The following is a 14,663-nucleotide window of genomic DNA, read 5'->3' as shown; positions in this document are numbered from 1 at the left end:
ATTTTCCTCGGACGAAATGGAGGAATTAGGCCTCTTTCACACGAGCGTGACGGATTAGGTCCGAATGCGTTCAGTGAAACTCGCACCATTTTGCAAGCAAGTTCAGTCAGTTTTGTCTGCAATTGCGTTCAGTTGTTCAGTTTTTTCCGCACGAGTGCAATACGTTTTGATGCGTTTTTGATCTACCATGGGTATCGAGGATGTGCCTAAGCCCCGTACAGTCCAAGACGAAATGTTTCGGTGTTTACGCACCAAGAAAACTAAGGTATTCCCCATTAATGAGAATGTTAAGGACATGAACATGGACGAGTGGATTCAACCGTAGAAGAGACTAGGGGTATCCAGGGAGTTCAGAAATAGGTTACGGTTTTATTCTGCGGAAAGATCTTTAATGAAATCCCCAAGATTGACATTCAGGTGGCAAAGGTAGTTAAAAAGACGGCCTTACCATTTGAGGACTCATTACAATTATACGATCCGATGGAGCATAAAGCGGACTCCCTCTTAAGAAAAGCTTCTATGTTTGGGGTAAAGACCAATATCGCACCCACATCCGTTGCCAGGGCAATGTATTTCTGGTTATCTGAATTGGAAGAGCATTTAAAAAACAAAACCACTAGAGAGGATATCATTAATTCTATTCCCTTATTAAAATTCGCCACACCTTTTTTGGCTGACACCTCAGCTGAGTCAGTGCGGTTTGCCACCAAAGATACGGCTCTCTCAAATGCTGCCAGAAGAGCTTTGTGGACGAAAGCCTGGTCAGGCGATAAAGCCTCTAAAGCCAAATTATGTTCTATCGCCTTCTCGGGTGAATTTGTGTTCGGGCCTGTGTGAGATAAGATACTGGAGAAAGCCGGCTATAAAAAGAAGGGGTTCCCAAAAGAGAAAGAGGCTAAAAAGAGATCCTTTCGGCCCTATCCTTCCCAATCTAGATCTTAAAAGGCGGAAGGGAAAGCTACGCATATGACATCTATAGACTTAAAAGACGCCTATTATCATATACCGAACCATCAGAGTTCTCAAAGAGATCTAAGGTTTGCAGTAAGAGATCCCAGAGGTTCCCTCCACCCCTTTCAGTATGTGGCTCTTCCTTTCGGCATATCATTGGCCCCAAGGATTTTCACCAAACTAGTGGTAGAAATGATTGCCTTCCTACGCGGAAAAGGAACAAATGTCGTTCCTTATCTGGTCGATTTTCTTATAATTGGCGACTCAGGGAAAGAGGCCTCCAGGGTCACAGAGGACTTTATAAACATCCTATCGGACCTCGGCTGGTTAATTAATAAAAAATAAAAAAAACAGTACTCGCTCCATCCACAAAAATAATATTCCTAGGCGTTATGTTCTATTCTGTATCCCAGCAAGATCCCTCATAGAGAAGATAACAGAGTTCCAGAAACTCCACAGATGCTCTATTCGGAATGCGATATATATGTTGGGTCTCCTAACCTCTTGCATAACTTCAGTCCCATGGAGTCAGGCCCACAGCAGGATTATGCAATCATGGATTTTAGGGAATTGGGACAGAAAACAATCCTCCCTAGACAAACTAATCAATATTCCACTTTGTCAAGATAGACCTAAACTGGTGGAGGGAAGAAGAAAATCTACTTCAGGGCACAAGCTGGCTCAAGATTCCAGAGGCCTAGATAGTGACGGAGGCCAGTGTCTCAGGTTGGGGAGCGAAGGTGGGAACCTATTACTTTCATGGGGATTGGTCAGAGATCATAAAAAACAGATCCTCGAACTACAGAGAACTGTATGCAGTTCTTCTGGCCCCTACAAAAGCTCATGGTCTTCTAAAAAACAAACATCTGAAGATTTTCTCAGACAACATCACAACATACTTCAAACATCAGGGTGGCACAAGATCCAACCCTTTGGGGAAACGTATCAAAAAGAATTTTCTCTTGGGCAGAGAGAAACGTCTTTTCCTTAACATCTGTTCATCTAAAGGGGTCAGAAAAACGAGAAGCAGACTTCTTAAGTCGACAAACATTAGATCCAAGAGAATAGACATTAAATCGGGTAATCTTTCAGGGGATTACTTCCAGGTGGGGTCTACCGCAAAAAGACCGCTTTGCCGCCAGAGAAAACGCTCAGGTCCGTCGATTTTGTTCCCTAAATCCCAGGGAGAATCCTTGGGCAGTGGACGCTCTTTCCAGAAGATGGGCCTGGGACCTTATCTATGCGTTCCCTCCCTTTCAATTGATTCCTCGTGTAATACAAAAAATCTAAATGGAAACAGCAACAGTAATCTTAATAGCCCCTCACTGGCCAAAGAGAAGCTGGTTCTCAGCTATAAAACGGATGGCATTAGAAGAACCATGGGTAATTCCTTTTCAGAGGGAAATACTCTCTCAGGGGCCAATAATCCATCCAAACCCACAGATTTTCAAGCTGTCTGGATCCTGAGAGTGAGTTCCTCAAAAGACAGGGCCTTTCAGACAAAGTAATTCTCACACTAAAAGCAAGTAGGAAGACGGTTACATCAGCCATTTATTTTAAAATCTGAAAGAAGTTCTGCAGTTGGCTAGAAGAGGGTTACCCAGACACCTCTTCTCCAGGTATAAATAAAATACTAGATTTTCTGCAGAACGGTCTAGAGCTGGGGTTGAGGCCTAGTACCCTTAAGGTTCAGATAGCAGCTTTAAGTGCTTTTTTTGATAAGAGTCTCGCCGAGCACAGATGGATAAAGAGATTTGTTAGAGCAGCATCAAGACTAAAAAAAAAAATCTGAGTTCTAAGATTTCTCAGTGGGACCTTAACTTGGTATTAAATGGTTGACCAGTGTGAGGGATGAGAATCCATTTTGTATAAACATGTCCTCCATCTTGTGTATATGGGAGATTTAGGTCAGGTCTTGAATGGAGCTTACAGTGTTAAATAGATATAATAATAATAATAATAATAATAATAATAATAATAATAGTCTAAAAACAAGGTCAAAAAGTCAGTTTGTGTGTGTGTGATAGAACCCACCCCCACCCCAGTTCCTCTCTAGCAGATAATATAGTCTGAGCCTCAGAAAGTCCGGAAAGGGGGGGGGGGGGGGGGAGGAATGGAAACCTACGTATGATCTATATCTTGTAACCGCAAATGTCATGTAATGGTTTTTTTCTGTGTCAAGCCTATATTATTGTGAGCTTGTCTTTGAATAAAGAGAAAATCGGATCCAGCTATATCCAAATGACTGTCAGTTTCCCGAGCGTTCGTATTGAATCCCTTTTAATTTGGATTCCAACAATCATAGGTGAAGGGATATTTCCCTAACAACAAGAACCCCCTTCTTTCCTTTATCTGAAATTTCAGTTAAATATCTGTCCTTCAAGACTGCCTTCCTGATTGCCATCATGTCCTCTAGATGTTCAGGTGAAATTCAGGCCTTCTCTTGTAGAGAACCAGATCTTAGTATTTATGAGGACCGTATAGTGTTGAAGTTAGATCCAGGTTTTCTTCCTCAAGTGGTGTCAGATCTTCATTGTGACCAAGAAAGGGTTTTGCCGTCCTTTTTCAGCTCCCCAAAGGATGCAGCTGAGGAAAAAATTGCACCTTCTTGACGTTAGGAATACCATCATTCAGTACTTAGAAATAACTAAAGGATTTCAGGAAGGATGATAATCTTTTGGTTCAGTTTGGGGGACGAAATAAGGGGGAAGAGGCTTTCTAAGGCTTCTGTAGCCCGCTGGATTAGATCTACTATAGATTGTTGCTACTTCCTTCAGAATATGTCTTGTCCCCCGGGTATCAAAGCGAATTCTACCAGGGCAATGGCCTCTTTTGGGGCAGAAAAAGCCGGTGTTTCCTTAGACCAGATTTGCAAGGCGGCCACTTGGTCTAGTATTAACATTTTTGCTAAACATTTTCGCCTTAATCTTTCTGCGTCTGCAGATTTAGCATTTGGCCAAAAAGGTATATCCTACTTGTTGGGTATGAGTTAATACTCAACAAAGAAAACAAAACAAAAACAAAACGCTCTATAGTTTCATCTGCCTTCGTAATTTACAAACACTGAGGGAGGGAGGGGGTGGGGGCGCTTTAAACTCTCTCTCTGTGTATTCCTGCCCCCACAGAGGTCAAGGGTCATCTCTCACTTGTGGCCATCATGGTGGATTCAAAGAAAAGGAATTACTGATAAGTCTAATTATGGCTTTTTTAATTTCATCACTTTTACCATAGACCAGGGTCCAGCAACCTCCAACTGTTTTGAAACTACAACTCCCAGAATTCTCATTTCTCTCATTTCATTCCCCTGCACACAAATGAGGCACATGTATGTCATTTTGCGTTTAAGGGAGTGAACGCGTTCACACTGCAGATTGTTATGGTGATACACATGTATGTGTTTTTTACTTTTATGTGATTTTTTTTTTTACTGACTCAGTTTTTTTTCTTATTATTATTTACTATTTTCTTTTAACTTTTTAAAAGGGGTGACGAGTCTTTTGCCGTTTTTTTTTTTTTTAACTGTCCCCAGTAGCATGTTGACCCTAGTGAAATAACCATACTGACCTGCTCCCTGCCGGTCACATGCCGCTACGTCAACACTACAGCCAGTTATTGGCTGTAACGGCGCATGTGACCCCGTCAAGAAGTTTAAAGGGGTCGTCCAGGTTCAGAGCTGAACGAGGACATACCCTTATTTTCACCCAGGCAGCCCCCCTGATGTTGGCATCAGAGCATCTGTTGCTCCGATGCTCTTCCTTGCCCTGCGCTACATCGCGGAGGGCAAAGGCTCTTTTGTTTACAATAACACACTGCCGGGCAGAAGCTTCCGCCCGGCAGTGTGTTCGGTGACGTCACCGGCTCAGATGGGCGGGCTTTAGCACTGCCCTAGCCGTTTTACTGGCTAGGGCAGCGCTAAAGCCGCCCATCAGTGGCGGTGACGTCCACGGGCTTCCTGGCAGCCCCATGGAGAGACCGATTAGTCACCGGAACTCTTGAAAATGCCTTTGCCCTGCGTGATTCAGCGCAGGGCAAAGGAGAACATCGGAGCATGAACTGCTCCGATGCTCAAGTCAGGGGGGCTGCCGGGTGAAAATGGAGGAATGTCCGGGTTCAGCTCGTTGTGGACAAGAAGATGGAGGAACGGAGCCAGGGAGCTGTAACGGAACGGTAAGGAGCAGGAGAGTAGGACGATGATGTTTTTTTACTAGTTACAAACATGCTGCTGGTGATTGTTTAAAAATTTTAAAAATCAAGAGGCTGGACAACCCCTTTAAGGCCGGCTTTACATACAACCAGCCACGCATCTCATAAGGACCGTCAGGGGATCCTAGAGGTACTTCTGTTGACTCCCTGAACGATTCCTCTGGAGTCTCTTTGGTTCCCACAGTCATATCAGAGAACGGTGCTGTTACACCGACAATGACTGATCGGGAACAATGGACTGAAGTACATTACACTGGGCAGAGCGCCCCCACATTCATATAGACCTAGTGCAGCATGACATCATCACTTTTCTGTACGTGACGTCATCTGCGAGCGGTAGGCCAAGGTATAAAGTTTCTACTGGGACCTTCAAACTACGTCTCTGTTATAAAATGTTGTAAGAGGGTCCTCATACCAGTGATGTCCAGTGTCCTGTCTATGAAGACCAGTGACGCCTTGCTCTGGGCAGTCTTCCTGCGATTTTTCGCCTGGGGGTAGCTGGCCAGTTCTCCTGCAATGATCCTGCTGAGATACCCCACAGAGAAGCACTCCTCCCGTACTCCAATGCCTTCCATAATGTTATTGAGCCCGCACACCAGGTTCTTAACGCGGCTCTGCAGCTCCTGAGGAAGCGACGGGAGGTCCACGTCCCCCAGGCCTGGGAACCTCTTCTTGTCTGGACGGCTGCGGTTTAGGGCCTGGAGGTCTGGTCCTGGCAGGAGAGGGAAGAGGGAATGGAAAGCTGGGAGCAGGAGGAGGCAAGGACTGAGAGGGGCCAGCAGTATGGGGGCCCATAGGACCTCAGCGGTGTAGCCCATGTTCCCCATCCACTGGCACAGCTTCTCCTCCAGTTGCTCCTGGGCAGTCCTGCCCTCAGCCTCCCCGGGGCTCACGGTGGTCACCACGATGCAGTACTGGAAGGAGCTCTGGCTCACCACGTCCCTGATCACGTCCAGACACCGGCCCCGCAGGGGGCTGCTCACCACGAACACCGCCTTGGGCTGGCCCGGACTCCCGGACTCGAAGCTGGAGAACTCCTTGACGTTCAGCGCCCCCGCGGCCAGGAGGAGCTCGGCCCCGCCGCACCAGTGCAGGACCTCGGCGCACGGCTCGTCCATGAACACCACAGCCCGCCGGGACTTGGCCAGCACCGGCGCCCATACTTTCTGACTGAAGGCGGTCAGCCCCGCTCCGCTCGCCATAGTGACAGCACGCCGGGTCCGCTCTGACAGCTGCCTGCTGATGACGTGTCTCCACAACACTCAGGGCGCACGCAAAACACGTCATCACCAGGGCCGGGAGAGTGGTGGCGTCCGGGTTGCTAATAGCAACCAATCAGAGCGACGTCTTCAAGCCCTGAGGAAAGGGATTGGTTGCTATCAGCAACTAATCCACGTATCATTTGTTTTCCCTACGTAACTTTATTTTATTTACACAATTGCTTTTTTTTAGGTAAGTGAAAACACACAAAAAACATATTTTTTTTATAAATTAACAGAAAGCCCCGTCCACGTCTGCATTGGAGGCTTTTTTAAAGACCTCTGTCACAGATTCTGTCAAAATGCACGACAAAATAGTGATGTCACAGTGCATGGCTATAAATAGTGATGTCACAGCGCATGGACATAAGTGATGTCACAGTGCATGGATATAAGTGATGTCACAGCGCATGGATATAAATAGTGATGTCACAGCGCATGGATATAAGTGATGTCACAGCGCATGGATATAAGTGATGTCACAGTGCATGGATATAAATAGTAATGTCACAGCGCATGGATATACAGTCAGGTCCATAAATATTGGGACATGGACACAATTCTAACATTTTTGGCTCTATACACCACCACAATGGATTTGAAATGAAACGAACAAGATGTGCTTTAACTGCAGACTGTTGGCTTTAATTTGAGGTTATTTACATCCAAATCAGGTGAACAGTGCAGGAATTACAGCAGTTTGCATATGTGCCTCCCACTTGTTAAGGGACCAAAAGTAATGGGACAATTGGCTTCTCAGCTGTTCCATGGCCAGGTGTGTGTTATTCCCTCATTATCCCAATTACAATGAGCAGATAAAAGGTCCAGAGTTCATTTCAAGTGTGCTATATGCATTTGGAATCTGTTGCTGTCAACTCTCAAGATGAGATCCAAAGAGCTGTCACTATCAGTAAAGCAAGCCATCATTAGGCTGAAAAAACACAACAAACCTATCAGAGAGATAGCAAAAACATTAGGCGTGGCCAAAACAACTGTTTGGAACATTCTTAAAAAGAAGGAACGCACCGGTGAGCTCAGTAAAACTAAAAGACCCGGAAGACCACGGAAAACAACTGTGGTGGATGACCAAATTATTATTTCCCTGGTGAAGAAAACACCCTTCACAACAGTTGGCCAGATCAAGAACACTCTCCAGGAGGTAGGTGTATGTGTGTCAAAGTCAACAATCAAGAGAAGACTTCACCAGAGTGAATACAGAGGGTTCACCACAAGATGTAAACCATTGGTGAGCCTCAAAAACAGGAAGGCCAGATTAGAGTTTGCCAAACGACATCTAAAAAAGCCTTCACAGTTCTGGAACAACATCCTATGGACAGATGAGACCAAGATAAACTTGTACCAGAGTGATGGGAAGAGAAGAGTATGGAGAAGGAAAGGAACTGCTCATGATCCTAAGCCTACAACCTCATCAGTGAAGCATGGTGGTGGTAGTGTCATGGCGTGGGCATGTATGGCTGCCAATGGAACTGATTCTCTTGTATTTATTGATGATGTGACTGCTGACAAAAGCAGCAGGATGAATTCTGAAGTGTTTCAGGAAATATTATCTGCTCTATCTGCTCATATTCAACCAAATGCTTTAGAACTCATTGGACGGCGCTTCACAGTGCAGATGGACAATGACCCAAAGCATACTGCAAAAGCAACCAAAGAGTTTTTTAAGGGAAAGAAGTGGAATGTTATGCAATGGCCAAGTCAATCACCTGACCTGAATCCGATTGAGCATGCATTTCACTTGCTGAAGACAAAACTTGCAGCGTACTCAAGTTGTGTGTAATAGGTGTTTCTGGGTGATGTAGTGCAATAGACACTAACCTGGTACGGCTGACTCTCTGCAAGGGCAGGTGATGATAGAAAGTTCGTGACGCCAGTGCCAATTAAACGGTGGCACGCCGTTTGCTGATAGCAGGAATAAATGAGGAACCACGTGATGTTAAATCAGAACTCCAACTTTAGTAGTTTTCATATAGAGACATTTACGGAAGCGCAGTTCCTTTGCATACAGTTGATTTCTCAATACGGTCGATGCAGGCAATACAGATTTGAGCAAGGTGAATTCAGAGTGTGAAACACAGGACTTGCAGTACAGGAGCTTGTACTCTATTTCTGACTGATCCTGGGACATAGAAAATCTTCTCCAAGGCCCATTACCTTAATTCTGGCGTATTTCCTTGGTTTTCTCTTTATAAAGTACCTCCTCTGTTATTTTGAGTACCTCTTGCTTTTCTGCGCTTTGCCTCTGGCCCTCTCAACTTCCTCAGACTCTAGAAACTTCTGAACTGTGGTCTAGACTGCTTCAGCATATATATTCAGGAGGGGAACCTTCTCCTTGGATTTGGAACCCGGTTACAGGGACTGAAGCACCCTCTCCTGGTCCGCAGGCTTCAGGCCTGGACTGGTCTCTGACATGGTCTAATCTCCAACTGGTTAGACTAGACTACTTCCTTAGACTACACACTAGACTGACTTTTGCTTCCCTGTCTGGGCCTTATATAAACTAGGGCTCTCTAGCTCCCTCTAGTGACTAGAAGCTGGAATGACACCCCTAGCAGGCCTGTACTTGCAAGTTTCATAGTAACAGGGAAATACATAGCATTACATTACATGACATTTTATAAAGATAACATATACCAACTTCCCCATAAGTAAGGAGGGACGACAGCACACCAAGTGACCTTTGGTAGTGACGGGTATTACAGTCCCCGTACACTACATACTGAAGGGAAAATGCCCCAAGAACAAGCAGGAACTGAAGACAGTTGCAGTAGAGGCCTGGTAGAGCATCACCAGGGATGAAACCCAGCGTCTGGTGATATCTATGCGTTCCAGACTTCAGGCTGTAATTGACTGCAAAGGATTTGCAACCAAGTATTAAAAAGTGAAAGTTTGATTTATGATTATTATTCTGTCCCATTATTTTTGGCCCCTTAACAAGTAGGAGGCACATATGCAAACTGTTGTAATTCCTACACCGTTCACCTGATTTGGATGTAAATACCCTCAAATTAAAGCTGATAGTGTACAGGTAAAGGACATCTTGTTAGTTTCATTTCAAATCCATTGTGGTGGTGTATAGAGCCAAAAATGTTAGAATTGTGTCGATGTCCCAATATTTATGGACCTGACTGTAAGTGATGTCACAGCGCATGGACATAAATAGTGATGTCACAGCGCATGGACATAAATAGTGATGTCACAGCGCATGGATATAAACAGTGATGTCACAGTGCATGGACATAAATAGTGATGTCACAGCGCATGGACATAAATAGTGATGTCACAGCGCATGGATATAAACTGATGTCACAGTGCATGGCTATAAACAGTGATGTCACAGCGCATGGATATAAATAGTGATATCACAGCGCATGGATATAAATAGTGATGTCACAGTGCATGGGTATAAATAGTGATGTCACAGTGCATGGACATAAACAGTGATGTCACAGCGCATGGATATAAGTGATGTCACAGTGCATGGATATAAATAGTGATGTCACAGTGCATGGCTATAAACAGTGATGTCACAGCGCATGGATATAAATAGTGATATCACAGTGCAAGGATATAAATAGTAATATCACAGCGCATGGATATAAGTGATCTGGGGGCGGGGCTGACTGATTCACGCGCTTAACAAAACACAAGGTGCATATTAAAATATATAACACTATATAATGACTATATAAACTGACTATGGTCTCTGCTGCACTGTACCATATTTTTCGCCCTATAAGATGCACCTAGTTTTAGAGGAGAACAATAAGAAAAAAATTCATGTCAGCCATAAGCCCCCAATTAGCCCCATGTCCCCCAGGTCAGCCACCAGCCCCCAGTGCAAATAAAATTAAGTTAAAAAAAAACACTTACCTCTCCTTCTCCTGGTCACCATCGCGATCCTCTTCATTCTGCTGTCGGCTGGCTGTGTATAGTGGCGCACAGTGTGAGGTCACAGAGAGACCTCACACTGTGCGCAGCCCTGCACAGCCGATAGCCGAGCCGAGGACCAGGAAGTGGTGAGTACAGATCCTTCACCGCTCCCTGGTCCTTCTGTACTAATGGAAGCGCTTCATTAGTACAGAGTTAAAGACTGCCCTGATCGCCGCGGCCCGGCTAACAATCTTCCACGGCCCGGTCCTGGGCCGCGGCCCGGCGGTTGGGGACCGCTGATCTACACTATAAAAGGAGAACAGGGTGCAATAGGAGAGTGTACAGCCTGGGTAATAGGAGCGATTCTGTTACACCTTCCTGCACTAATTGAGGATCCTAATTGCCATTATACTGCTGCTTTTAGGTTTGCACTACTAGATGATACCTCTGTAATTCCAGCAAACCTTGTTTGTTATTGAGGTGAAAGTGCTGTGTTGCAGGATGTATTTATAGGAAATACACGTACGTCATATTAACCGTTCTGCGGCGCATTTAAATAGTTCTACAGTTTCTTTTGGGGTGCATAAGTGTAAAAAAAAGGACGTCTTATTTCCCATTCTGCGGTGCAGTTAAATTGTTCTACACACTTTTTTTGGGGTGTTTTAATAGTCTAAAACAGGGATCAGCAACCTTCGGCACTCCAGCTGCTGTGAAACTACAACTCCCAGCATGCAAACATGGTCGGCTGCTCTGACAACTCACATAGAAGTTAATAGAGCATTCTGGGAGTTGTAGTTTCAGAACATCTGGAGTGCCGGAGGTTGCTGATCCCTGGTCTAAAATGTACATTTTATTTGCCATTCTGCGGTGCAGTTACTTTGTATTACAGCCTATTTTGGGGTCTATAAGTGTAAAAAAAGTACATCTTATTTGCCGTTCTACGGGTCAGTTACTTTGTGCTAGTGCCTTTTTTTGGGGTATTATTTTAATTTAATTATTTCATTATACAGTATGTCAGACAGACAGGTGACAGGCCCTTCAAAGGGAACGGGCAGTGGCCGCCAAAATATTTCTGTCGCAGGCAGCAAGAAAGGAGGGAGAGCAGGAGTCGCAGCAAGAGGCCTGAGCTCCCCGTGTCATCTAGCGGTCATGTCTTGACCAGCAACCCAGCGGTGCTTGAATGGTTAACTCAGTCTTCTACTTTGTCACAAGTGACATCAGACAACCCCAGCCAACAGTCGGTGACACAACGCTTAGTTGGCATGGCCCGGGAGCAGGCCCTGTGCCCTCACTTGTCCTCAACCTGCCTTTGTCCTTTTCTGTTCCCTCTGCTAGAGAACTATTATATGCTGTAGGCTCCGCTCCACTTTTCAGCAAGAACGAGTTACTAGAGGGCAGTCAGCAGCTACTGCTCAGCCAAGATCTGGAGGAGCCACCGATTCCTCCGGTAGGCAGGCAAGTAGTGATGATGAGAGTCGCGTTGGGAGCTGGTGTTGCGAGCGGTCAGGCTCCTGGTCCTGAGACCATTGAGGGGGACATCAGTGGCGTGCAGACAGTAGCGTATGATGATGAAGCCGATCGTACTTGGGAGCCGGGTGAAGAAGGGGGTTCATCATCATCAGTAGAAGAGGGGTGGCAGCTTGCACGTGAGGCAGCAGCTAAGCCAGCAAGGTGGTAGCGTGGCCGGGAGTCAGCAGGGTGGCAGCAGTGGGAGGTCGGTAGCCAAACGTGCCCGGGGTAAACTGCCCGCTTCGCAGGAGACTACCTGCCCAGATAGTAGCAGTGCAAGGATTCACGAAGGCAGCGGTAGCAGGCAGTCAGTACAGAGTGTTGGAGAGGAAAATGCCATACTCGGCGGTGTGGCAATTTTTTGTTAGGCCTCTGGAGGAGGAGGTGAACATGGCCATTTGTCAAATTTGTGGGCAGAAGGTGAAGCGTGGCCAGTGTGTCAATGTTGGCACCACGGCCCTGCGTCAACACATGCAGCATCACCAGGGGCATAGCTAAAGGCTTACGGGCCCTGGTGCAAGAGTTCACCTGCGGCTCTCCTTCACTTATTGCTTTGTGGCCAGGGCAGAAAAGCACATAGCCTTCGTGGTGCCTGAGGCAAAAATTTAAACAGCAATCCCCCCCCCCACCCCATGTCAAAATTTTGACCTAACCCCTTCCCTCCAGCAAAAGTTGTAACTTGCTTGACCAACATGTACTTTCTATAATACTGGTGTCTTTGTAACGGTCGCGTACACACACACACAGGGGGGAGGGAAGTGACCACTGCGCTCCATTCTTACCCCTGGCCCTGCCTACTTGCCTCGCGAGTCCTAATGACAGGGGACAACTGGACGGCAATCCCTAGCTTGGACTAAGTGCAGGGATGACAGACAGACAAACAACAGAACGTGAACGGACCGAGTCAATACCAGGAAAGCTACAAAGTACAAATGGAACAAGCAGAGAATTGTCAGGAGAAGCCTGGGTCATAAATACCAGGAGAGTCGTGTAGTACCAAAGGAGTCAGCAGAGGATCGTCAGGAGGAGGCCGGGGTCAGAATACCAGGAGAGCAGCAAAGTACACAAGGAGCAGGCAGAGGATCGTCAGGAATTCAGCAGGAGGTAAGTACGCCAGGAAAGACAAAACCACAGGTGGAACCTAAATTAACAGGCAACCTGTGGCCAGCAGGCTGCCTGTATTTATAGTGGGGAGTGAGGGTCATGTGACGTGGCCAGCGTCACATGACCGACAGACCAACCAGTCGAGCACCGAGTGATCAGCTCGGCGCTCAAGGCAGACTTAGGAGCAGGGAGCCACCCGGCTAGTAAAGCCGCCCTGGGAACGAGGTCAAACACAGATCCTTGCTCCCGAAGCTAAGCAGCAGGTCTGCGGCTAATGGGGAACCGAGTGCACCTTCGGAACCCCGTTACAGTCTTCTTATGCACCTCAAGGGTCTTTGGGCCCTCACAGGCTTCTGGGCCCAGTAGCGACTGCTACCTCTGCACCCCCTATAGCTACGCCTCTGAGCATCACCATAAAGTGGCCTAGGAGAACCATGGCTCCGATGTGGTGGTGTCACGGAAGGTATATCAGCAGGGAAATAACCAAACACAGGGAAAACAAACAGAACAATAGACTAGGCCCAAAAGCTGGTGAGAAAGGGTCACCTCCTAGCGATCCCTGAAGCTTTCCCTATACTGCTGTGCACATGTGCATACCCTTATGGTGGATATGCACATGCCCTCGTGCCTACGTCTATATACCCTGGGACAACCCTGAGCAGAAGGGAAAGGGGAAGAGGCGACCTGCTTTCTCAAGCAGGAGGAAGCAAGCGTCTCCCTAGAGGCCTAGACAAAAGACAACAAGGGAAGAAACACAGAGGCCTTATCTTGTGCTGAGCTGGAGCAGACAATCCACAACACATCCAAAGCCCACAGGAATAATCTATAACCCGCACAGGCCACTGGGAGAAGGAGGAAAAAATAGCCTTGCTAACAATCAACCCAGTACACCTGAGGTAAGGTGGATTCAGCTCAACTTAAACCAAAACAAAGAGACGAGTCAAACATGTGCAGCCAGCCTGGCAGATCTACACACATTCACAGGGCAAGGCGTGACAGGTGGTCCAGCCTGCTGCAGCAACCGTTGCATCACCCAGTGGCATGCACCCAATTTCATGCACTTAAGGCTCCACCACCTCAGCCGAAGGGGGCTGTCTGTCCTTCCCATTATCTGCTGGTCCAGATGCTCCTCGCCCTCCTACTCCTCGTCAGTCATTCCGTCAGCAGTTAATCACCGAAGCGATTGACAAGAGACAACAGTATGTGTGCACTCATCCAACGGCGCAGAAGCTGAATGTGCTCCTGGCCAAGTTGCTGATGCTGCAGTTCCTCCCTTTCCGAGTGGTGGACTCTGCACCTTTCAGAGAACTGATGGCTTGTGCCGAGGTGGAGAGCCCCAAGCCGTCATTTCTTTGCCAAAAAGGCAGTACCAGCCCTGCACACATATGTAGAACAGAAAGTGGGCCAGTCTTTGAGACTGTCGGTGTCTGCCAAAGTGCAGTGTGGAGCTGTAACTACGGTCAAGGACAATATATGTTCTTTACGGCCCACTGGGTAAATGTGGTTCCTGCTCAGCCACACCAGCAACTTGGCCAGGTGACGCCGCTTCCGCCTCCACATTCTCATGCCGTTGGTCCTGCGACAATGTCCGCCTCTGCCTCCTCATCCTCCACCGTGTCCTCAGCCTCCACTGCAGGGACAATTCACAGTACCCCACCACATGTGCAGGGCACGGCGGTGTCATGCTGTTCTGCACCTAGCTTGCCAGGGCGAACGGAGTCACACATGGGAGGAACTGCTCCACGT

General features: G+C 47.0%; 1 protein-coding gene across 1 annotated transcript in view; it reads right to left on the bottom strand.

The window, feature by feature from the left end:
• Positions 1 to 6,356, bottom strand: part of SCFD2 (sec1 family domain containing 2) — a 590,379-nt gene extending 584,023 nt beyond the window's left edge. The window contains exon 1 of the mRNA XM_040418874.1: positions 5,570 to 6,356. Coding sequence (XP_040274808.1) covers positions 5,570 to 6,356 — 787 coding nt within the window. The remainder of the gene's footprint in view (positions 1 to 5,569) is intronic.
• Between the last annotated feature and the right edge of the window lie 8,307 nt (positions 6,357 to 14,663).

This window comes from Bufo bufo, chromosome 2 (genome assembly GCF_905171765.1).
Source record: "Bufo bufo chromosome 2, aBufBuf1.1, whole genome shotgun sequence".
NCBI lineage: Eukaryota > Metazoa > Chordata > Amphibia > Anura > Bufonidae > Bufo > Bufo bufo.
This window is presented reverse-complemented; position numbering and strand designations above follow the sequence as displayed.